The sequence below is a fragment of the Nomascus leucogenys genome, chromosome 1a (genome assembly GCF_006542625.1).
Source record: "Nomascus leucogenys isolate Asia chromosome 1a, Asia_NLE_v1, whole genome shotgun sequence".
Lineage (NCBI taxonomy): Eukaryota > Metazoa > Chordata > Mammalia > Primates > Hylobatidae > Nomascus > Nomascus leucogenys.
This window is the reverse complement of record NC_044381.1, coordinates 5,412,597-5,436,654: the sequence shown is the minus strand read 5'-3', so window position 1 is coordinate 5,436,654 and position 24,058 is coordinate 5,412,597. Positions and strand designations below refer to the sequence as shown.

The 24,058-nt window shown below is 38.7% G+C and overlaps 2 protein-coding genes across 5 annotated transcripts in view; one reads left to right on the top strand and one right to left on the bottom strand.

Moving 5' to 3' along the window:
• AK3 (adenylate kinase 3) overlaps positions 1 to 12,273 on the top strand; it is a 30,712-nt gene extending 18,439 nt beyond the window's left edge. For all 3 annotated transcript variants that reach the window (XM_003273880.4, XM_003273881.4, XM_030808937.1), the window contains exons 2-5: positions 695 to 814; positions 4,016 to 4,188; positions 5,138 to 5,256; positions 10,328 to 12,273. In XM_003273880.4, the coding sequence (XP_003273928.2) occupies positions 695 to 814; positions 4,016 to 4,188; positions 5,138 to 5,256; positions 10,328 to 10,448 (533 nt within the window). In that variant the 3' untranslated portion in view covers positions 10,449 to 12,273. The remainder of the gene's footprint in view (positions 1 to 694; positions 815 to 4,015; positions 4,189 to 5,137; positions 5,257 to 10,327) is intronic.
• A 2,753-nt stretch (positions 12,274 to 15,026) lies between these two features.
• CDC37L1 (cell division cycle 37 like 1) overlaps positions 15,027 to 24,058 on the bottom strand; it is a 28,780-nt gene continuing 19,748 nt past the window's right edge. The window contains exons 6-7 of one of the 2 annotated variants that reach the window (XM_030807464.1): positions 21,054 to 21,218; positions 15,027 to 17,411 (exon numbers count right to left, since the gene is read on the bottom strand). In XM_030807464.1, coding sequence (XP_030663324.1) covers positions 17,310 to 17,411; positions 21,054 to 21,218 — 267 coding nt within the window. In that variant the 3' untranslated portion in view covers positions 15,027 to 17,309. Of the gene's footprint in view, positions 17,412 to 20,638; positions 21,219 to 24,058 lie in introns of those variants that run through there. The other variant, XM_030807022.1, reaches the window with a different exon arrangement.

Sequence of the window (24,058 nt, the reverse complement as noted above, 5' to 3'; positions counted from 1 at the left end):
TTTCAAGTTCTTATTTTTAAAGAAAATAATTTCAGCTATTTCATAATTTTTTCTGGTAGAAAATACAGAAAAGTACATATATATTTTTAAAAACACTCAATTCTATCACACAGAGATAACTACTATTAACATATTGGTCTATACCTTTGCAATATTTTTTCTGTCTATATATTTACATTTATATATTTTTCCATAATGAAGAATCTGAAGTTTAGATTATTTTGTAACCTTTGTTTTTGTTTTTGTTTTTGAGACGGAGTCTCACTCTGTTGCCCAGGCTGAAGTGCAATGGCACGATCTCGGCTCACTGCAACCTCTGCCTCCTGGGTTCAAGCGATTCTCCTGCCTCCCACCTGGGTTCAAGCTACTCCCAAGTAGCTGGGATTACAGGCACCCGCCATCGTGTCCGGCTAATTTTTTTATTTCTGTAGAGACTGGGTTTCACCATGTTGGCCAGGCTAGTCTTGAACTCCTTTCCTCAGGTGGTCCACCCGCCTCGGCCTCCCAAAGTGCTGGGATTACAGGTATGAGCCACTGCTCCCGGCCGTAACCTTTGTTTTTATCAGAAAAGTTGATGATGCACATTTTCAGATGAGTATGCCATTCAGACTTCCCCTTTAGGCAGCTCGTTCCGAGGTGCCTGGAATGGGATAAAACAAATGCACTTACTGATTTTTTCCCCCCTTTGCTGTAGAAATTGGCGTGTTAGCCAAGGCTTTCATTGACCAAGGGAAACTCATCCCAGATGATGTCATGACTCGGCTGGCCCTTCATGAGCTGAAAAATCTCACCCAGTATAGCTGGCTGTTGGATGGTAAGTGGAGTCTCCTGAACATTTCACCTGCCCAAAATAATGAGTGCTGGCAGGAGAATGAGCATTTCATGGGCTTCAGACAGACGTCAAGGATGGTGGTTTGGGGAGAGGGGTGCTTGGGACTATCCTGAAACCAGTCATCTTCTCTGGGACCAGTTCTATATCCAAATGGAAAGAGGGAAGTGAATTGCATGATTTCTAAGCTCCCTTCAGATGTAACTTTAGTTCCTTTCCCCTTTCTTTGAGAATATTTTGTGATATGGGAGGATCACCACAGAAGAAGCAAGACCCAAGAGTAATTTACAATAAGCTATAAACTTTCCCTAGCCAGAGGTATGGCAGAATCCTTGAGGGTACGTTGATTTTTAGTTTTGTTAATATAGAGAGGACACAAAAGAGATTTGTTTCAGTTGAGTCCTGAGCTCTCACTAAAACTGGGATAAACTTGGGATAAGCCTTTTCTTCAAGAAGATCTGAGTCATAATATCCTTTTTTGGAAGAGGATAGCTAATCTAGTCTTCTCTCCTACTCAACCCCATTCACCCACCTTCGCACACAGGCATGCGTGCACTCAGTGCTGCCCTTGCCAAGCCCTGCAGCCCTGACTTGCTTGCTTTATCTAAGAAGGTTCTGAAGTCCTTGTCCTTGTGGAAAGTACATTCTAGTAGAAGGCAAGTAGTAAACAAGTAAGCAAAAACTTGGATAAGCACAGATACAAGTGCTCAGAGGTAAATTAGAAGTTGATGTGGGCCCGAGGCAGTGGCTCACACCTTTAATTCCATCACTTTGGGAGGCCAAGGTGGGCGGATCACCTAGGTCAGGAGTTCAAGACCAGCCTGGCCAACATGGTGAAACCCCATCTCTACTAAAAATACAAAAATTAGCTGGGCATGATGGCGCACACCTGTAACCCCAGCTACTCGGGAGGCTGAGACAGGGGAATTGCTTGAACCGGGAGGCAGAGGCTACAGTGAACCGAGATCACGCCACTGCACTCCAGCCTGGGTGACAGAGTGAGATTCTGTCTCAGAAAAAGAAAAAGAAGTTGATGTGAACAGAGAGTAATGTAGTGGAGAAGTAGGCACTTTTTTTTTTTTTTAATTGAGATGGCATCTGGCTCTGTTGCCCAGGCTGGAGTGCGATGGTGCAATCTCCTCTCACTGCAACCTCCTCCTCCTCAGTTCAAGGGATTCTCCTGCCTCAGCCTCCTGAGTAGCTGGGATTACAGGTGCCCACCACCACACGTGGCTAATTTTTGTATTTTTAGTAGAGATAGGGTTTCACTATGTTGGCCAGACTGGTCTCAAACTCCTGGCCTCAAGTGATCTGCCCACCTCAGCCTCCAAAAGCGCTGGGATTACAAGTATGAGCCATCGCACCTGGCGTCTTCTCCTTTTTAAAACAAAATATGTTGCATGGTTCAGAATTCAAAATTTTGTTTTAAAAAGTTTAATGAAAAGTCTTGCTTCTTTATGAGGTGGAAGGGGCTGAAAAACTTTCCGGTTTGTGGGAGGTCTCGAGGAATGAGTAGGATTACACGGGTGGACAGACAGGTTATCTTTGGCAGCAGGAACAAGGTAAACTAAGGTAGGCTGGTGATGCTGCCCAGGAAAGGGCCATTATTTCTCCCAAATCCAGGTTTCCTGGGTATAGTTTTAGTCATTGTCATTGTCACTTTAGCACATTGTAAGGTCTAGGTCACTGGCAAATTTTTCCACGTTTCATTGTTAACAAGAAAATGTAATTTTTCAGACAATATCTTTGCTCTAACAAATTATGCATGTGCAATTTTAACCTTTGTCACCTTTTTTTTTTGGAGACAGTGTCTTGCTCTGTCACCAGGCTGGAGTGCACTGGGGTCATCATGGCTTATTGCAGCCTTGACCTCCTGAACTCAGGCGATCCTCCTGCCTCAGCCTCCTGAGTAGCTGGGACCATAAGCATGCACCACCACGCCCTGCTAATTTTGTTGTATTGTTATTTATAGAGAAGGGGTCTTGCTATACTGCCCAGGCTGGTCTCAAACTCCTGCGCTCAAGCAGTCCTCCTCCTGCCTTAGCCTCTCAAAGTGCTGAGATTACAGGTGTGAGCAACCATGCCTGGCCTAACTTTTGTCATTTTTGAAAATATATAATTTCTACTAATTTTAATTTTTTTCTGGTATTCCGGACAAAATGTCCTTAGTAACAACATTGCAAAGTCAAAAGTTTGTAATCAAAGTATTATTTTAAATTCCCTAATATGCTTGGGTGTATTTCTGAATTTACTCATCAGGTACATTTGCCTGTCTCTCTGTTTTTGAACCACATTGTTTAGCTATATAACACATCTGTTTATCTGTTAGGGTTTTGTCCTTTTGCATTAATAGTTTTCCTTTAGCTGGACTTTAGTTTCATTTTGTCATATTTCAGAAATAGCCTCTGGAGTGTTTGTTTGTTTGTTTTTGAGAAAGAGTCTTGCTCTGTCACCCAGGCTGGAGTGCAATGGTGTAGGATCTTGGTTCACTGCAACCTTCCCTCCCGGATTCAAGCGATTCTCCCACCTCAGCCTCCCAACTAGCTGGGATTACAGGCACCTGCCATCATGCCCGGCTAATTTTTGTATTTTTGTAGAGATGGGATTTCACCATGTTGGCTAGGCTGGTCTTGAACTCCTGACCTCAGGTGATCCGTCCTCCTCGGCCTCCCAAAATGCTGGGATTACAGGCGTAAGCCACTGGGCCCGGCCAGCCCCTAGAATTTGAGTGAAGATCATGAGTTCAGTTTGAGTTTAAAGGCAGGAAAAGTCCTGTGTCCCTGTAAGAGGTAGCAGGCAGGAGGAATTCTTTGTTATTTGGGTGAGGGTCAGCCTGTTGTTCTATTCAGACCTTAAAATTGATTAGATAAGGCCCACCCATATTAAGAAGGGCAATGTACTTTATCAGTCTGCCTATTTACATGATAATTGAATAAGAAAAGCAGCCTGACAGATATACCCAGCATAATATTTGCCAAATATCTGGGCACTCATGCCCTAGTCAAGTTGACAGGTAACCATTACAGTTGCACTGCAGCTGTGATCAGCCTGCCTGGTGAGCCTCATTCCTTTTGTTCAGATTGTCCAACATTAATTCTTTCTTTTTCTTTCTTCTCTCGCCACCTGCCCCCCACCCCCCACCCCGTACTTCCTTTCTTTTTTCTTTTTCTTTTTTACTTTATAAAGGTTTTCCAAGGACACTTCCACAGGCAGAAGCCCTAGATAGAGCTTATCAGATTGACACAGTGATCAACCTGAATGTGCCCTTTGAGGTCATTAAACAACGCCTTACTGCTCGCTGGATTCATCCCGCCAGTGGCCGAGTCTACAACATTGAATTCAACCCTCCCAAAACTGTGGTGAGTAGTTGTCGTGGAACTGTCACATAGCAGACTGTCCCTGAGTCCTCTTGCCCTAACAGACCCAAGTTTAGTGAACTTGGAAATCCTCTGACTGACCAAAACTCCTGAGGGTATATTCTCAGGTTACTTGGTATAGTTGACTGATCTAGTCCACTGAGCTTGGTGCTAAAGGTGCCCCAGGAGCAACAGGGGTTTGTTACTCATTCAAAAACATTTGTTGATTTCCTACTCTGCCAAGGAGTGTGTTAGGAGTTGGGCTGATAGAGGTTCATGGCACCTTGGTTTATTTAGGACTTGCAGTTGAAATTCCCAGTTTATAGCTGAATCTTTTTGAATATATATGAACTTACTTAGAGGCTGCTTAGAAAACCTTTTACAGCCAACTGAGTCCTGCTAAATTAAAAAGAAAGAGGCCGGGTGCGGTGGCTCACGCCTGTAATCCCAACACTTTGGGAGGCTGAGGCGGGTGGATCACAAGGTCAAGAGATTGAGACCATCCTGGCTAACACGGTGAAACCCCGTCTCTACTAAAAATACAAAAAAAATTAGCCAGGCCTAGTGGCGGGCGCCTGTAGTCCCAGCTACTTGGGAGGCTGAGGCAAGAGAATGGCATGAACCCAGGAGGCGGAGCTTGCAGTGAGCTGAGATCGCGCCACTGTACTCCAGCCTGGGCGACTGAGCGAGACTCTGTGTCAAAAGAAAAAAAAAAAAAAGAAAACGTTTTACTCTGAGGCTAAAGTGACTGATAACTGTGGAAATGAAACTGGCGTCCCCTGTTTCTGTTGGAATGATCTGTCTTGAAGTTGGATTCCATTTATTTAAAAGTTAGCACATTTTTGTGCTTGGCAGTTGCACAGAGATGTCTGTTTAAAAATAATTGAACTGCTTATGAAAATATCCTTCAGAAATATGATACCTGATACTAGTCTCTTCTAATCCTGTTGAGGGCATTGATGACCTGACTGGGGAGCCTCTCATTCAGCGTGAGGATGATAAACCAGAGACGGTTAACAAGAGACTAAAGGCATATGAAGACCAAACAAAGCCAGTCCTGGAATATTACCAGTGAGTTTCTGCTTTTCAGAACTTCTCTTGCATAATGGTGCACTAAGTCTAGTTTTGATTTTCCTTCCTCTACAGCTGAAATGCTAAAATGCCAAACGACCCAGTTCACATGGGCTTGAGTAATAAAGGAAATACATTAGCTTGTGTAACAGAAGTCCAGAAGGTAGGTTGGGCTTCAGTCCCACCTGGGTTTGATCAGTGTAGCCGTTCTCTTGGTTTTGCCTTCCCGTGTGTGTATTGGCTTTGTCCTTAGGCTTCCTGCATGGTAGCAGGCATTTGCAGAAACAGCCAGGGCTTCCTCTTCTATGAAGGGCTGAGGGGTAACCTTTCCTCCAGTGAATAGAAGCCCAGAGCACCACTCCGATGGAGCCAACTTGAACTGCAGTCAGGGAATGCCTGGCACTAACTGTTACAGGCTTGGGTTACTGCCTACTGGAGAACCAGACATTGGGGTGGGAAGGATTACACTGATGCCACTGACTAGTCCACATCTAGAGTTGGTGGTGTGGCAGCCTCACCCATACTCTGCTATGTGCAGATGTTCCACAATTTACAATGAAATTACATCCTGATAAATCCGTTGTAATTTGAAAATACCAAGCACCGTAACTTAGCCTGCCTTAAACGTGCTCAGAACACTTAGATTAGCCTACAGCTGGGCGAAATCATCTAACACAAGGCCTGTTTTGTAACAAAGTGTTGAATACCTCACATAATTTACTGAATATTGTACTGAAATTGAAAAGCAGAATGGTTGTACAGGTGCTCGAGGTACAATTTCTACTGAATGCATGTTGCTTTTGCACCATCATAAAGCTGAAAAATCCTGCATTGAACCATGGTAAGCTGGGAATTGTTGGTAGCAGAGGCAGGGCTGGAATGAATGCTGGGGAGGCAAACTTAATATTGCCCACCACATTTGCCAATACAGGATGCTGTGGCGTGGAAGAATCTCAGGTGGCAGCTAATCCCTCAGACTATGTAACTGGCTAGCAGTCTTTAAAAGCTTACATTTTAACATTGTTTTGTCTGCTCTTGTTTTGTCTGCAACACGTATAGGAACTGTACTTAATGAGTATTTGACTTAGGCTAAGAAATAGTCCAGTTTTCTTACTGAACCTTCCTGCCTCCCCTTTCATTTATGTATTTACTGAATACCGATCCTGATCAGGGCAGGACAGTATCTTGGGCAGAACACAGACTCTGGAGCCAGAATACCTAACTTCAAGTCCCAGCTTACCATCTTCACCCTCACCTTCTGCTTAACCTCTGCCTGTTTTTTCCTCTATAAATTAGGGAAGAGAATAAAGGTTTGAAAGATTAATATGGGTAACTCTTAGAACCGTGCCTGACACATAGAGAGCACTATAGAAATGTTAGCTGTTGTTATTGCTGTTGTAATAGGGTATGTAAGCAGTAAAAATCTGAAGCAATAGTTTCCAAACTGTTATTTACTTATTTATTTTAGAGACAGGGTCTCACTCTGTCACCCAGGTTGGAGTGCAGTGGTTCTAGCATAGTTCACTGCAGCCTTGAACTCCTGGGCTCAAGCAATTCTCCTGTCTCAGCCTCCCAAGTAGGCAGGACTATAGGCCCGTGCCACCAGACCTGGCCAATTAAAAAAATTTTTTAGAGCTGGAGCTCTTGCCATGTTGCACAGGCTAGTCTCAAACTCCTGGCTTCAGGCAACCCTCCTGCCTCCACCTCCCAAAGCATTGGGATTACAGGTGTGAGCCACCATGCCTGGCCTTTCAAACCATCTTAATTGTTTCTGGAGCATAAAATTACAAGGTTGGCAAACCATTTTTTATAGTAGCTGTTACTATAATTTTGTCATTTGTTTAATGAGGCTGGTTCTGAAAATTACCGTCTCTTTTGCCCTAGGCAAGCTATTTAACCTCCATGCCACAAATCCCTTATTTGTAAAATCAGGCAATATTAAATAGCATCTGCTTTATAGGATTGTTAAAGGAATTAAGTGAGAGATCCTGGAAAGTCCTACAACAGCCCTGGTGTCTATTAAATCATTCATTGTCAGCAATTATTGTTTACTCTCTTGACACTGTGCTAGGCCCTTGGTCCACATGGACAATTAGATCCAGTCCCTGTCAGGCTCCAAGAAGCTATGTATGTGGGTGAGGTGGGCAGCTGGGTAAACAGTATTTATTATACAGTGTGATGTGTGCTTATATTAACTAAGAACCTAATTCACACCAGCTTAAGCAAAAGGGGAATTTGTTGGTAATGTAACTAAAAAGTCAAAGATAGATGGATGGGTCCAGGTGTTCAAAAACACCTATCATCAGGCCTCAGTCGCTCAGCTCCATTGTCCTATGCTGGCTTCAGTCTCAGGTGTGCCCTCCCTGTGTAGCAGCCCCTCAACTTTCCAGTTTACCTCCTACCAGTCAGAAACCCCAGCAGCAAAGAGACTCTTGCCAGCAAAAGTCTTGGGGTTGGCACCGATTAGCTCTGATCATGTCCATCCTTGAAGATGGGGAGTGGGGACAGTCTCTCCTGAACCTCGTCGACTGAGTTTGGTGGAGAGGTTGTTTCCCAAAAGTAACCAGAGGAAGGGAGAATGCATTGTTGCTGGGCAGATAACACCACCACTGCAAGGCTATGAATGATAATCCCCCAAAGCAGTGAAGTACCAGGGGTTGTTGGGATTTGTTCTGTCAAAATATCAAAATACGTGAAGGGGCCTGGGACAGTGGCTTATGCCTGTAATCCCAGCACTTTGGGAGGCTAAGGCAGGAGGATCCAAGGGGCAGGAATTCAAGATCAGCATGGGCAACATGGTGAAACTCTGTCTCTACAAAACATAAAAAAAATATTAGCCAGGCATGGTGGCACACGCCTATAGTCCCAGCTACTGGGGAGTCTGAGGTAAGAGGATTGCTTGAACCCAGCAGGTTGAGACTGCAGTGATCTGTGATTGCACCACTGCAGTCCAGAGCGCGGGTGTCAGAGTGAGACCCTGTCTTAAAAAAAAAAAAAAAATGTAGTAAGGGAAGTTGAGGAAGGCTGTGAAGATGAAGTGAATGACACGGGTCCCTGTCTTAGGAGATATTTTAGAAGTCTTTCTAGGCTGCTTCTGGCTTTTGCTGCCTCTTGCTGTTAATTCAAGCTTTGCTTTTCTTTCTTTCTTTCTTTCTTTCTTTCTTTCTTTCTTTCTTTCTTTCTTTCTTTCTTTCCTTTCTCTCTCTTTTCTTTTCTTTTCTTTCTTTCTTGACAGAGTCTCACTCTCTCTCAGGTTGGAGTACAGTGGTGCCATCCCAGCTCACTGCAGCCACCACATCCCAGGTTCCAGCGATTCTCATGCCTCAGCCTCCCCAGTAGCTATGACTACAGGCGCGTGCCACCATGCCCTGCTAATTTTTGTATTTTTAGTAGAGACGGGGTTTTGCCGTGTTGGCGAGGCTGGTCTTGAACTCCTGACCTCAAGTGATCCACCCTCCTTGGCCTCCCAAAGTGCTGGGATTACAGACGTGAGCCACCACACCCGGCCTAATTCAGTCTTTTCATTCTCAGCTCCCACACATAGAACTCGGGGGAGACTTGACTGAAAACTGAAAGTTTATTTGCAAGAATGTTAGTAATACTCAGCATTGTTACTTAAAAATGCTGACAGCTGTATTGTTGGTTGTTTTAAAAAAAACCTCTTAGCTGTGGGACATTATAGAGTAATTGGTCTGTGTTTCCAAACAACATGATGCCTTTACTCTTTGGAGGACCAATTGTTGAACCTGGTTCCATTTTATTACACAGAAATTAAAATGACAAATGTTCACCCACGATTTAGGATCGAATAGGCGTCTGCAATTGTGCCCTTTAGGATCGAATAGGCGTCTGCAATTGTGCCCTCAGTAATTAACCCACTTGTGAGGCTGGCTTGATTTTTAAAGTGGCTCGTCAAGAGGCTTACAACAGTTAAGAAGCTTGTTCCCTTGAAAGCTGTACCAGGTGCCAGTGAATTTAGAAGCAGAGGGTTTCTAATATCCCAAGAATGCTGTATTTGCATAATTTCCTTCCTTAGCAGATGTTTCTTACGGAGAAAACAGTGAGTGTTATTTAAGTTAACTGTAGCAAATTTTATGAGGTATCAAGAAAAGAATGCTTCTGTCCTTAGTGAAACCCCTGAAAACCAAGTAAGAAGGGCTACAAAGGTATGAGGGATCCTGTTTTCACAAAGTAATAAACCAGAGTTCTTAGGTTGTCCTTATGCAGCCTTTAAACCAGTGCATATGTGTGTAGGCGTATATGTGTAGGTGTACGCATGGGTTAGAGGAGGGGTGTTAGCAAGAGGAAGGCCAGAATCTCTGGAGGGAATCTGTGTGGCTTGGAAAGCAACCCCAGGATTCTGACCTCACTCCTCACCATATTATCCACAGGAAACTGGAGTAAATAAAGTAGACTTTGGCTGCTGGGCTAGTGACAAGCTAGACATATCTGCCTGGGAAGAAATGAAGACAGTCAACAGGAAACCCAATAAAACCAACACTTTTTATTCCCCTTTCTGTTAATATTCAGAAGAGTGGAATAGAGGAGAAAATAAATGTTGGCCTAGGCAAAAAGGAAAGATACTCAAGTATTAGACAGTAGCTTTTGCAAAGGAGTAAGTAGAAAAAAAAAGCTGACGGGTGTTCTGGTATCTTATAGGTTCTGTTTGGAAATGTACTACGAACTTGGTGATTTGGGCTAAGTTACATTACAAAGGGATGATTTTATTAGTAAAATAAGAAAATTTGAGCTTTGGAAAGGATTAAACGAACTATAATATGTAAAGCATGTTGCACAGCGTTTGACACACAGTGCATGTTCAATAAATAAAATAGATGATAGGTGCTGTTATTTTTTTAAGCACCCATTTTTGTAAGCCAGAGAGCACAACTGAAACTAAAATCTAAATTTTCCAATGCCCAGCCAAGTGCCTTTCTCTCCTGATTACACAAACCTATGCTTACCAAGACTCCTATATCTACATTATCATCATTTACAGAAAGGCTTTGAAAGAGCTTATTAGGAAGACTCAGACCTGTGTTTGTTTGTTTTGGTTTTGTTTCATCTTTAGGAAAAAAGGGGTGCTGGAAACATTCTCCGGAACAGAAACCAACAAGATTTGGCCCTATGTATATGCTTTCCTACAAACTAAAGTTCCACAAACAAGCCAGAAAGCTTCAGTTACTCCATGAGGAGAAATGTGTGTAACTATTAATAGTAAGATGGGCAAACTTCCTAGTCCTTGCATTTAGAAGCTGCTTTTCCTAAGACTTCTAGTATGTATGAATTCTTTGAAAATTATATGACTTTTATTTCTACTGATTTTATTCTGGATACTAAGGATGTGCCAGATGATTCGGATACTAAGATTCTTCCTTTGAAATCATCCAGTGTGTTGTATGCAGTTATCCTCAAAAACATCAGCGATGTCTGAACTTTCAAAACATGTTAGAGCAAAATTAAAAGAGCATTTGGTAGTAATCTAACTTTTTGTTCAGTTAACAAGTGGTTGATGAAGTTTCCATATTTTTCTGGAAAAGTTAAAAAAAGTTACATGTCATTTGGAGAAAATACGTAATCAGAAATTTTTGCGTAGATTGATGCCAAAAAAGACATTTCCAGCATTATGGAACATGGTGAGACACTATATAAAATTCCAGAAAGAAAGCAACTGGATTTACAGATTTATTGTGAGACACAAATTCACTGCTGCCTTTACACTAAGAAATGTATATGTTAACCATATGTGCTCTATTTATTTTGTTGTTAAGCATATTTTCGGTTTACTCAGAATTTTCAATTTGCTATAAAAATGTATCAATTAGCATATAGAAAAATATTACTTTAAGATGACTTGTTTCCTTTGAAAATACCTATGTACTGAGGGTTATGATTTATGTCAAAAATTGACATAAGTGCTTTTACAAGCACCAAAGTTGAATGAATTTTCAACAAAATGTAATTAAAGTCTATGTTTTCAGATGTGACTCAGGTTAAGAAATGTGTTTTAGGATCTACTTGCTGGTTTTTCTTTTTGATCCAAATGTATGATCTGCCCAGATAAATAACAAGTTATAGTACCATCTCCCCCGCCAAAAAAAAAAAGAGAAGAAAGAAGAGAAAACCCATGGCACTATGTAGATAAAGTAAGCATACTTTGTCGTTAGTAAACAGATGAGGCGTGCCTGGGAGATGCTCCCTTGGCATAAATAGCAATCAATCATAATTAGTTAAACAGGTGTACCAATAAAAAGAATTTACATGATAGGTTAACAAGGACCAGGAAAGTAAGTGAGTTTCCTGAAGGAGTTCTTTGTTCCTGATCAAAGAAATTGATACCCGTTAGCATTCACTGCCACAATATTTTAAGGAGAAAGAACTCTATTGGTGTCATCTGAGCAGCCATTTAAAAATTGGAACCTAAAGGATGGTTGCTGATGTACTGTGTGGTCTGGTAGAAGTGGGGAAATATGAGAGGTGGAGGAAAAACTTGATTATGTCTTCCATGGCATATTTACTCTTACTTTACTTGGTGCCAAATCAAATGAAACAAGCCGTCTTACAAGCTGTTATTGCCTTTAAACATCTGTTCCGTTTTTTTCCCAGGTACTTAAACTACAAGTGCCAGTAAGTGGTTCTTACGTATTTTAGGGGGGAAATTTTGTTTCCCTTTTCTTCTGATATTTAAAAAATTCATCGATCTTTCAAGATGAACCAAGGTTTTTTAAAAGAATTATAGTAAACACTTCATTCTTTATAGAACTTCCTATAATGCCTTATTTGAATATTAATCTTATGTGCTTTCTAAAAAATGTTGTGAAATACCAAACTTACGGATTATCACTAGATTATCAAGCATACATTAGTCTTTATCAGAATAAAATGAAATTTCGTAACTGTGGCTATTACTTTGTCCTTGGTCCTTCACAGGGCCGGCTCCATCCCACCTTCCTTTCTGCTGCCTGATGTCTCAATGGCTTCTGAATGACTGTTCTAATAAATGATCTTAAAACAGTCCATAGGCTGGTTTCAGTTTATGCAGTACTTCATCTCCTGCTATGGTAGCCATACCGGCCTTCATAATACCCTTAGGGGATTTGGAAATCAAAGTGAGGAGTGGAAGAACATGGCTATGAGAATTAAGACTTATTTCCTGTGACCATTCCCTCCCCACCCCCAAAACACTTAGCCCAAAGTTTTGCACATACATTCATTACTTTAGGAATGCATATGACTGTAATACAACTTTTTTTCTTTATTTTTTCTAGACAGGGCCTCACTCTGTTGTCCAGACTGGAGTGCAGTGGCATAATTGGGTCACTGTAACGTTGAACTCCTGGGCTCAAGCAATTCTTCCACCTCAGCCTCCCAAGTAGCTGAAACTACAGGCATACACCACCATGCCTGGCTAATTTTATTTTTTGTAGAGACAGTGTCTCGATATGTTGCCCAGGCTAGTCTCCTGGCCTCAGACAGTCTTCCCAAGTGCTTCTCAATTCAGCTTCCCAAGTGCTGAGATTACAGGTGTAAGCCACTGCTCCCACCCAAAAACATAATTCTGTAATGACCATCATTAAGATTTATGTACCACATGGAAATACATGTATGGAGTTGAATGCCATGGCTAGGAGAAACTACTATACTTTTGTTAAAAGCCAATGAGAGGCTGGGCACAGTGGCTCACGCCTGTAATCCCAGCATTTTGGGAGGCCAAGGCGGGCGGAGCACAAGGTCAGGAGATCGAGACCATCCTGGCTAACACGGTGAAACCCCGTCTCTACTAAAAATACAAAAAAAAAAAAAAAAAAAAAAATTAGCCGGGCGTGGTGGCGGGCGCCTGTAGTCCCAGCTACTCAGGAGGCTGAGGCAGGAGAATGGCGTGAACCTGGGAGGTGGAGGTTGCAGTGAGCCGAGATTGTGCCACTGCACTCCAGCCTGGGCAACAGAGGGAGACTACGTCTCAAAAAAAGCCAGTGAGAACAGCACCTCAACCCATTTATTTTATAGAGTAAAAGTTATTTTGCTATACCTTTTGTAAGTAGAGTGTACTGTGGGAAATGCAAACTGGCAGTTGTTAGCACCATCCAGAAATTTCTGTCAGTTCCATTTCAAATAGTTTAAATACTAGCTCAAATTTCTAAACCCCACCTGGTGGCTACTTTTCCCCCAGCTATATATAATGGCATTCTAGCAAGATATTTTGGATCCTCATAACTTGTGACAAAACTGCCCTATACTAACAGCAAATCATTGTAATTATAGATCTCAAGTTATGTTAAATTGCTATACTTGCAACCAACAGCAAGAATTTGTATTTTAGAATATGTTGTGTCTTCTCATTGACGAAAAAATAAAAATAAAAATAAAAATAAATCCTCAGGCCCTGATAATAGCTTTCCTATCTTTGCAGTTAAAGATTTTCATCTTGGAAGTTATGATTAAAAAATTTTTAAACAGTTAAAATAGTGTAGCTGTGCTTAAAGCTTCTGATAAAAGCCAGTATGCTTTGTAGAGCTCTTATCCCCCTCCTGCTTTTTAGTTTTTAGCTCACTAAATGATATAAACACTGATTTTTTCCATATATAGCACTGAATAAACTGTCATGCCTAAGTGTAAATCAGTCCAGCACTGTGTCATCTTTTTCTAAAGGATTCCAAGTTAAATGTCTGATGTGTAAATAACATGAAGAATCGTGCTGTTAACTATGTGGAAGATGTGGGAATTTTAAAAATCATTTTCTCTATTTAGGGAAGATCAAACAAGTCTAATTCTTCAAAGCTTATGAGAATGGTTTCACTTCATATTAGATGGTAAACAATCCATAATGAACTTATATTCACCCTTGTGTCCCCCTCCCAACCCCCTTGGCTCACATAGTGAGTAAGTAATTTTCAGATAAATCAACTTCTCAGAACTATGCAATTGTAATACATGTCCATTACAGATGAGAAATGGATGGATTTAAGGGTTTTGTTAAAAGTATGTTTGCTATAATGGCAAAATTGAAATGGAAAGCCCAACCTAAACCCAGACAAATACCTCGGTTCTGTCCCACCCAATTTAAGAACTGAAATACATGACTGACTTAGAAAAGTAAACTGACATTTTGTTCTCTGAAAATACCCCAAGGTTAACTTCAGGATCACCTTGCCTAAACCTACAATCATCTTTTTTCGTCCTGTTAGAAAATCCACTTACTAAAACAGATTCATGTTCTCTGGGCAGCATGTTCATTCATTTTTATTTTTAGATGGAGTTTCACTCTGTTGCCAGGCTGGAGTGCAATGGCGCCATCTTGGCTCACTGCAACCTCTACCTCCCAGGGTTCAAGTGATTCTCCTGCCTCAGCCTCCTGAGTAACTGGGACTACAGCCACGCGCCAGCATGCCCAGCTAATTTTTGTATTTTTGGTAGAGACAGGGTTTCACCATATTGGCCAGGATGGTCTCGATCTCCTGACCTCACGATCCACCCACCTTGGCCTCCCAAAGTGCTGGGATTACAGGCGTGAGCTACCGCATCCAGCCGTTCATTCATTTTTAAAAGGGTAATATGATATGCCAGTCTGAAAGAAGAGGAGGACCTGATTTTCCTAAAGAGAAGTTATAAGAGATTGTGAGCTCATTAGGCAAAATTTAAAAGAGCCCACTAATGGTATAATTGGAAGAGAATGTTACCCATTTACCTAAGAGTAATAATCTTAAGGCAGTATTATCTTCACTACCACTGAAAAAATGACACTGAGTTAACAGAGAATAAATGGACAGCTATTTGATTTAAAAATTTTTTTATTCAAATATTAATTTTATCAAATGAAACAAGAATCTTTGATGATACTTTGATGTAAAAAAATGTTTCATTCATGTGTTTGCACTTTCCATGGTTTGTTTAGGGTAAATTGTCCAACCTGAAATATTAATTATCCCTTTGCTTAGTATACTCTTTATTTCTTCAGAAACAAAAAAAAGGTAGGAATTAGTTCAAGGATGTCAATTTACTGCTTCTGGTACTGAAGTATGGCTAACTATGTAATTTATAGCCTTTAAGTGCAAATTATGGCATCAGTCAGTGGTTCCCACAACAAACCCAATCACACTTTCATACTCAAAACACAGCATTTTCTTTTGCAAGTAAAAATATATAAATCAAGTTTCAAAGAACATCTTTTCAGTACCCCTCAAGAATAGTTTACTCAGTTTGTTGATACTTTCTCTCCCACCAGTCTTCAGTCATTAAATACCTCTAACTTAAAGAAGGCAAAATGAAATTCAAAACAATTTGAATGCTTACAGGCAAGTCCTGGGAAAGGGAAAATAATAATTCAAGTAACATTTCTGTGAAACTGGGAATATGGCTCCTGTGTCTGCCCATTCTCTCAATTTGGTAGAAAGGGAAAAATAAGAGCTTGCTTCAGAACAGAACAAAAAGAAAAAAATGTCTACGACTAGGTGTCATGGGTTTAAAAAAAAAAAAAGTACAGGCTGACAAACACTACTATATAAATTAGTCAAACATTTTATTATAGAGTATATATTTATATCAAAAGCACAAAAAGACTTTTATTCTGAAAACCAGGAAGATTGTGATGTTACAGAAGAAGATTCAATAATTCCAGTCCATTTCTAGGGTACTAAGTGTCTGATCACCTCAGTTAAAACAAGATACAAATGAGGCCAAGGTCACAGGTCTGATCACCCTGAGTCCCTTAGCACTATTTGGTTTCTCAAGTTGAGACATGTATTCCCAATCCCAGTTAGCCACCTTCCAAGTGTTTGCTACTAGTCTTAATGGGTACTTAGCCAAAGACTACACCCAAATATAACCAAAGCTTATGTTTAAGTCATAAGATTAATCCTTCAATAATAAGGATAGCATAATTAGCTTTGTTACCTAATACTACATAAATGAAATCATCAAATAGCCTGGCATAATTGAAATGACTTACAGAGGAAGTAGTAAAGCTTAGAAGCATTCTATGGTAACTGAGCTGAAAAAGGGGAAATGCCAAATGTTGTAAATGCCGTCATTACCAATAAGAGTCACCAAATTCTCAGAAATAGGTAATTGGCAGCTCAAGGCAGTTAGCACTAAAAGATTTCTCTTGCCTTCAAAAAAAAAATCATTTTTAAGAGTCCTTTTTAAAAACGCTACATCAAAAAATAAACCAAAAAAAAAATTAAAAGGCTACATGAGAGTGAAACAATAACCACAAATTTAAAAATCAGATTATTATTCCTGTTTGTTCTTACAAGCCATTAGTATTCTTTTAAAACTTACTCCCTGAGAGATCCCAGACTATGTTAAGAGTGAGCTTGAAGTTATTCTTATTTAAAAAGAAAATCTACATTAGCTCATCACGTTTGATATTACTATAACTCTTAAAGTCAGCAGGGTAAAATCAAATTCTAAGGAATATAGTTTTGAGAATCATTTGAGGGTAAATGTAATGTCTATATCAAATTTGTATTATAGTCAAGGATTTAACTGATGGTGTCGAAAGTCAAGCATTTAAGAGTTAAGACTTTTAAAAATTGTACCCCCCCAACTTATTTAGTAAAGTACATTACCAACTACTGATTTATTGCTTTTAATGTGATGAAACACCAGATTTGACAGCTAAATTAGCAGTGGGATACAAGTGTGTTTTTATCTTTAATCATGTTTGTAGAACAGGACATGTACATACCCATATAAAAAGAGACTGTGGCAGATGCCTCCCAGAATCAACCAGTTCCTGTAAACATTGCATTTGTGCAGATTTTCATACTTGATTCCAAAATTGAGAACAATAAGATTAAAGGCAAATTTAGTAGCCACAAAAAGTCCAGTTTGACTTCCTGCAACATATGGTACCACTCCTCTCTTTAGAACAAAACAAAACAAAAAACCTAGCAGCACATTAAAAAAAATTTACAAAACATTTCAGTACTCTTTCCCTCCCATCAAAAACCAAACAAAAATAAAGTGCAGCACCCATAAAAGTGTCAAGAAAATAGCCAAGTTATTCCTTTCTTGTAACAAAATAGCACTCGGCCTCAGCAGTCTTAACCAAATTATACAGTGTCCATCATTTTGGGTTCATCATCTTCTTTATGTACCACCGAGTTTAAGCTGCAGAGAGCTGTATTGATAGGATACTGAAGATAATCTGGATTCTGGGGAAAAAGAAAAGGTAGATTGGGGGGAGAAAAAGAACACATTATAACCAGTTTTATGACAGTACATACATATTCAGTTTCACAGTTCTATTTCTCTGCAGTAGAGTAGTAGGAAAGAAGATGGACTTTGGAGACAGACTTGGGCTGAATCCCAAGAAAATAAAGAAAAAAATAGGATGCTATCACCTACGAGATGTGATAAAAGAATGATACATGTAAAAAACAGAAATGTTAACAAATACCACCTTTCTTCTCTGTTTAATCATACAAGGCAAGGCTACACCTTCCATGTGATCATATATACACAGCTACTGATAATTTAAATATGGTTTGAAGTTAGCAATGCATTTTTAAGATTACCATCTAATTACAACAGTAAATACTAAAACTGCAAATCATCTGAATAAAGAAAAAAATTGACTGGGTAAAAATTACGGATATCTTCAGGGTCTATTGTGGTTTCCCAAAGGTTAAAACAAACTCAGTGAGAAATCTGTACACTTTTGAGAGGTATTTACACCCTTATTTTTTAAACTGAGAATAAAACAATGGGATTTTTTAAACAAGCGTAACTCATAAATGTTATGCTTGTCAATTTCAAAAACTGGGAATAGAAAACGTAAAATCTTACTCAATAAATGCAAAAATAAAACCATTATTAAAGCACCATGAATAAGGGTATAGCCCTAAAGACCCAGAACTTTAGAAAATTCTTCCCCAATTCAATTTTGTCTACTCAATTGTTCGGAATATCTGCTAGTTACTTAAGACTTTTACCACATGTATTGCTAGTTTTACTTATATTTATTTTATTTAATAAACACCAATGAGGACAGTAGTCAAACAGGATAGATGTCTTAAACCTCACCATCCAATAGGAGGCTGGGAGGCAGGGTTTTCTAAAGATACTCCTAAGAAAGTACAACACTTTGTGAGATTCCTTTATTCTAAAAGTCAAAAAGCTAGCTGGAGTTTGGATTATTCCCAATCAGGTCTTTCTGAAGGAAGTAGCAGGGACAACTGACTGAGGTCTGGGACACTCACACTGGGCTTCAGTTTTAATCCTGCCTCTAGTAAAGCAAGCCTCAAGGAGAACAAAATTCACAATTTAGTAAAATTAAAAGCTAGCCTATAGGATAAACCTAAAGTAACTGTTATTATATCTATATCCAAGAGGCCTCGGATTAGACCTCTCAAAACTAAGGATAATGAATGGTATTTGGCTTATTTCACACGATTGCTGTCAATTATTAAAAAAAAGAAATGAAAAGCTAAATGGTTACCCACACTTAAGCTTTATCAAAAATGACCAATATTATTGTTACATTGTCTCATTCTCCAAAAAAACAGCTTTAAGACCTTTTTCTGACAATCCAAGCCTAATTCTCTGGAACAGAGCTTACAATTACTCTATTAAGACTGGGCTCCAGTTTTCCGTGGCACAACTTTGAATAATAGAATTGGCTGAGGAGATTCTCTAAAACTCATCCACCCATCTTCCTAAGAACTGTAAGATACTATCATACAGAGACTTTAAAAAATAAGAAGGAATCGGTATACCCAACCTAACCTATACTTAAATTTCATTGACTGTCCCATATTTTCATCTAGTAACATTCTCAACACATATGATTCACAGTCTGTGGTATAGGTGAATGAGCAGTGAAGTATAATAGAAATCCAAAAGTAGAATATTAGATTCATCACTTATTGTGTTGACTTCAGGCAAATTACTTAAGTTCTATGAATTTCAGTTTACTCATCTATAAAAATGAATGAAAATGAATCACAGGGTATTTGAGAAGATTAAATAATATGTGTGAAAGTGCTTTGCAACCTATAAACTGATATAAAAATGGGATATTATTATTATGGCAAGATTTTTCTTCCAAACCTCTAAACTGATAATTTGGTCCTTCAGGTGGCCTCTCGTTTTATTTCCCTCAACTAGTCGATAATCCCTTCCGCACATGTAGCAAGCATCTAACTGAAATTTTATCCAGCCCTTATATCCTTCAGAAGGACTACACCAGGATGCTCAAATTACTTACCATAAGGAATTGGTCTCCCACCATGAGATTAGCCCAGCTTAATTAAATCTGAATAACCCTGATAATACCAGCAATATAAAAGTGTCAGAATTGTATAATTCTAGTCCCCCCATGACTATAAGGGATGCCTAGCACCTGATATTAGTTGCTATGTAATATATAGTTGCTATCTAATAATAACAAGGACTTACTTCTCTCAAACCAGAGGCAACTTCTTGATAATATAGGCTTAAGATACTATAATGTGTACCTTTCCCTCTTACGTTTAGAATCAGTTACATCCTTCCAAAGTCTCTTTTTTCCTTCCCATGCATTATGTGACATTTTAATTGCAGGTTTATATATTGGATTTCACAGTGACTTGGTCACAGAATTGCCCTGGAAAAACTACTTCCCTATGGGCTACTTCTTAGGAACTGAAGAGAAAAATCATCACTGAATTTAAATAAAATTAAGAGATAATCTGTAGGAATTTGTGGAGGGAGTATTCTTTAAACGTCTAAGGGGGAACATTACTAATTATTTAAAAATCAAACATTTATTATTTCCATCCTTGAGCCTTTTTTTTTTTTTCCAGGCTTGCTCTAGAGCCCGAGTAGGCTCAGAGACTCCTGAGAATATTTTTGACTAGGGTAAATATGATCAATCGCTTTCCTTAAAGGACATACATGTAATTGGAATGGTGAAATTACAGTGACATAAGGTCAAGCCATTGAAAATCCCAATTTTTAGCACTTTATGAGGTTTAAAACTAAATATAGGACTCTCCTCACATTGTCTTTTGAATAAGACTTTCCTTCTCACAATGTAGACAACAGATTAAACTGGCTAAAGCTGGTCTTAAAATCTTGGAGCCTGGAAATGAGAGATGACTAGGCTCTATTAAAGTGCTACTAGTAAAATCAAATGGGTAGGAATTATCTAACAATAACTTAAACTTGTAATCCCAACTAGCATCAGGCAGACCAGTGGTCTAATCACTTCTCCTTTTTGATGTAAATTTTTTCATGCTGCCTATATGACATGGTTTTATCTTGATCAAACCACTGAAGACTTCGAAGAGGCTCAAACCGTTGGCCAATATTACCAGATACAATATTATCAGCTACATTAATGTGTTCTAAAAATGTTATATCTGGTAGACCCAACATTTAGCAAGAAAATACTAAATAAACTTAAGCAACAGACCACACTGGTTCCACGTGCATGTCCACTTTGAAGCTAATCGTCCTAAAAAATTCAAAATGGCATAGTTCTAACTCAGGATGAGATGTTTTAAGGAAGCTCCTGAGGGAGCCATCTTGAAGACTTTATGATTGAGATGATCAATAGCTAAGATTTGTTCTTAAGAATGGTTAGGTATAACTAATCACTACTATATTAAAAGGACAGGATATCTGGTATCTCTAAATACTTAAGAGGTGAGATTCAGCACCAAAACACGGCATGAAGTAAGATTCAACAGTTATCTTCTGAGGCAGGAATATTTAAAATGGTAGCACATATTAAAAAAAAAAAAAGAGTGGGGCAAAATAACAAAAATTATGTGAATATGCTTATAAAATAAATATTTACTATTCCAACTTACCTGTGGTAAGGATTCTAATAAACCTATAGATCCAACACCAGAATGGGGAACATGATTCTGAACTGTCATAGGTTGAAAACTTTGTGATTGAGAATAAAGTCTTACTCTTGACTTGAAAGCTTCAAGTTCATTTTTGAATGCTTCAAAATAACCTTCTTCCTCTGCCTACAAAAAACAAAAAAAAAACAAAGACTGTGTTCTTCAAGATTTCTAGACATAGTAAATTCCAGAAAGCATATAACAGGTTTGAAGTGGAGGAAGTAATGACAAGGTGAATAGTCTAAATATAGAAGCCACCATGATCCCTGTCACATTTGTGAAAACTACCTGATTTATAGGAACATTAATAATTGGTTTGCTCCATTTCCTTCTGCTTCAGCAAAATAAGCTAATAAAAAAACAACCCCTCCCTATACATATGCACACAACTAAAAAGAAGGCTTTCTCTGTATTTTCCTTGATTTATCTGGATCCTTAACAGGATCCAAAATAGTCCTCATTTAATCTGTCAAATTCATTCTATCTTCTTCCCACTACCAAACAATCAAGGGATATTCTTAAAACCTTTTAATTTTCCAACAATTAATGAGGGGGCACTATTACCTGTTCCTAGTAATTTTCTAACTCTATATTCCATACTTAAAAGAGCTACGAAAACCAAATAGAATTCAACAGTCAACGTCATTATGGAACTATCTTCTTGTTCTAGTTAAGCAAGTACCTTCTTTTCAATATTATGGAAAGAAAAATATGATAACTTAGGTCGAGGGAGTGGAACTCTTAGGCAACTCCCTATTGGCAGCTGCCTCTGTTTATGTTTCCTCTGAATATAGAGAAATGACACAGAGATTTATCCTACCAATAGAATGCAGGCTTTAAGTTCAAGTAGTGGAAGAGATCTTTTCAAATGGATTTTAGGTTGCGTAATCAGGTTAAAACCTGTGGATTAGTTATTAGCATCAGCTTCTATTGAAACAATGCAGGGAATGTTCTGTGCTGCCATCCTATCTTCTTGTAAATTTAGGAAGAATTTCCTTAATTACATTTTAGCAGCTCACTTCATAAGAACTTGTGTGGACACAGAGTATGTCATATCCAAAAGGATTCTTTCTGAAAATTAAGAGGCACAATTGCTGGCCTCACTGCATGCTTAAGGTTTAGGGATTTAGATATAGAGTGATGACATATTTTGTATTATTAAGTAATTTGTGGGCCACTTGCTTAATTTCTTTATGGCAATTTCTTCACCCATAAGATAGCAATAGTAATCCTCACAAAATGTTGTATGGATTTAATGAGTTAATCCATGTAAAGTGCTTAGAATAGTCCCTGGAACAAAGTAAGCATACCATGAAAGTGATTATTTCATAATTTAGACAAAAGTATTATTAAGCCTACAATGAAGACCAGTGCCTTTTCGTTTTACTTTGTTAAAGTAAATGTCAAACAATATATATGTTTTGGCCATGTTCCATTATTTTATTAAACACCAGTTTAAACACATCCATTAATGTAAGACAAAAAGGAAAGTATGTTTTTTACTACTCTTAAGTGTCAAGTAAAAATTTAGAAGAGACTGGGTGTGGTAGCTCATGCCTGTAATCCCAGCATTTTGGAAGGTTAAGGCAGGAGGACAGCTTGAGCCCAGAAGTTCGAGACCAGCCTGGGCAACACAGTGAGACTGTGTCTCTACAAAAAATTAGCTGGGGATGGTGGCATCTGCCTGTAGTCCCAGCTACCTGGGAATCTGAGGCAGGAGGATTGCTTGGGCCCAGGAGTTCAAGGCTGCAGTGAGCAACGATTGCACCACTGCACTCTAGCCTGAGTGACAGAGCAGGACCTTATCTCTAAAAACAAACAGAAGTTTAGACTAGTCACCACAAGCAGCCTAGCTAAAATATCAAGTCAAGCATTTGCTATTAAAGTTCAATTGTTTCAGGAAAATTTCATATTTTGGTTGCATTTCAGAAGAGTTTAGGGTATTTAAGTTAGGACTACTGCCACATTGACAGTTTTTTAATATAAAAATAATAATTTTATGTTTATAAAAGGAAATGTTCATTGTAGTACATGAAAAAGAAAATGGAAATTATTTATAATTCCACCACACAAGTATAACCAAAGTTAAACTTTTGGTATATTTCCTTTTAACTTCCAATTGTATATGTTCAAATATATCCTATGTGCAGAAGAGCAGGTAAAAGATATACGCACAGTTTATTCAGCAAAACCCCCATTATTTACCCATAGAACTTAGGAATAGATCATTACTAGTATCCTAGAAACCAGTTCCCAAGAGCATTCCCCCTCCCTCCCTGAGGTTATCATTATTGTAACTTTTGTCTTCTTAAAATTATTCCTTTGCTTTAGTTTTACTGCTTATATATGTATCCTTCAACAATATATTATTTAGTTCTGCCTGTCATTAAAAAAATACTTTATAAAAAAATACAAAATATGAACATTGATACTAGATATATCCATTTAGTATCTATCTAAACAGATACATCACTCTGTGGTTTGTTTCATTCACTCTCTTGTTTTTCCATCCATGCTGATGTTGGCTAGTATTTTATAGAATGAATATACAGGTTGAATATCTGAAATGCTTGGCACCAGAAGTTTTTCAGATTGTGAATTTTTTCAGATCTGGGAATATTTGCATTATACTTACCAGCGAACATCTCTAAATTGAAAACACAAAATCTGTGAGTATTTCCTTTGAGTGTCATGTCGATGCTCAAAAAGTTTTGGATTTTGGAGCGTTTTGGATTTTGGATTAGGAATACTCAACCTATACCACAATTTATTCATTGTTCCCAGACTTTTTGCTATTACAATCTACTATAAACATTATGGCAATCTAGTACATATGTGTAAGTTTCTCTTTACAGTCTTGAAAATTATTGAGGACCCTAAAGAGCTTCTGTTTATGTGAGTTTTATGTGTCAGTATTTACTGTTAGAAATGAAAACTGAGGAATTTTAAAAACATTAACTAAAAAT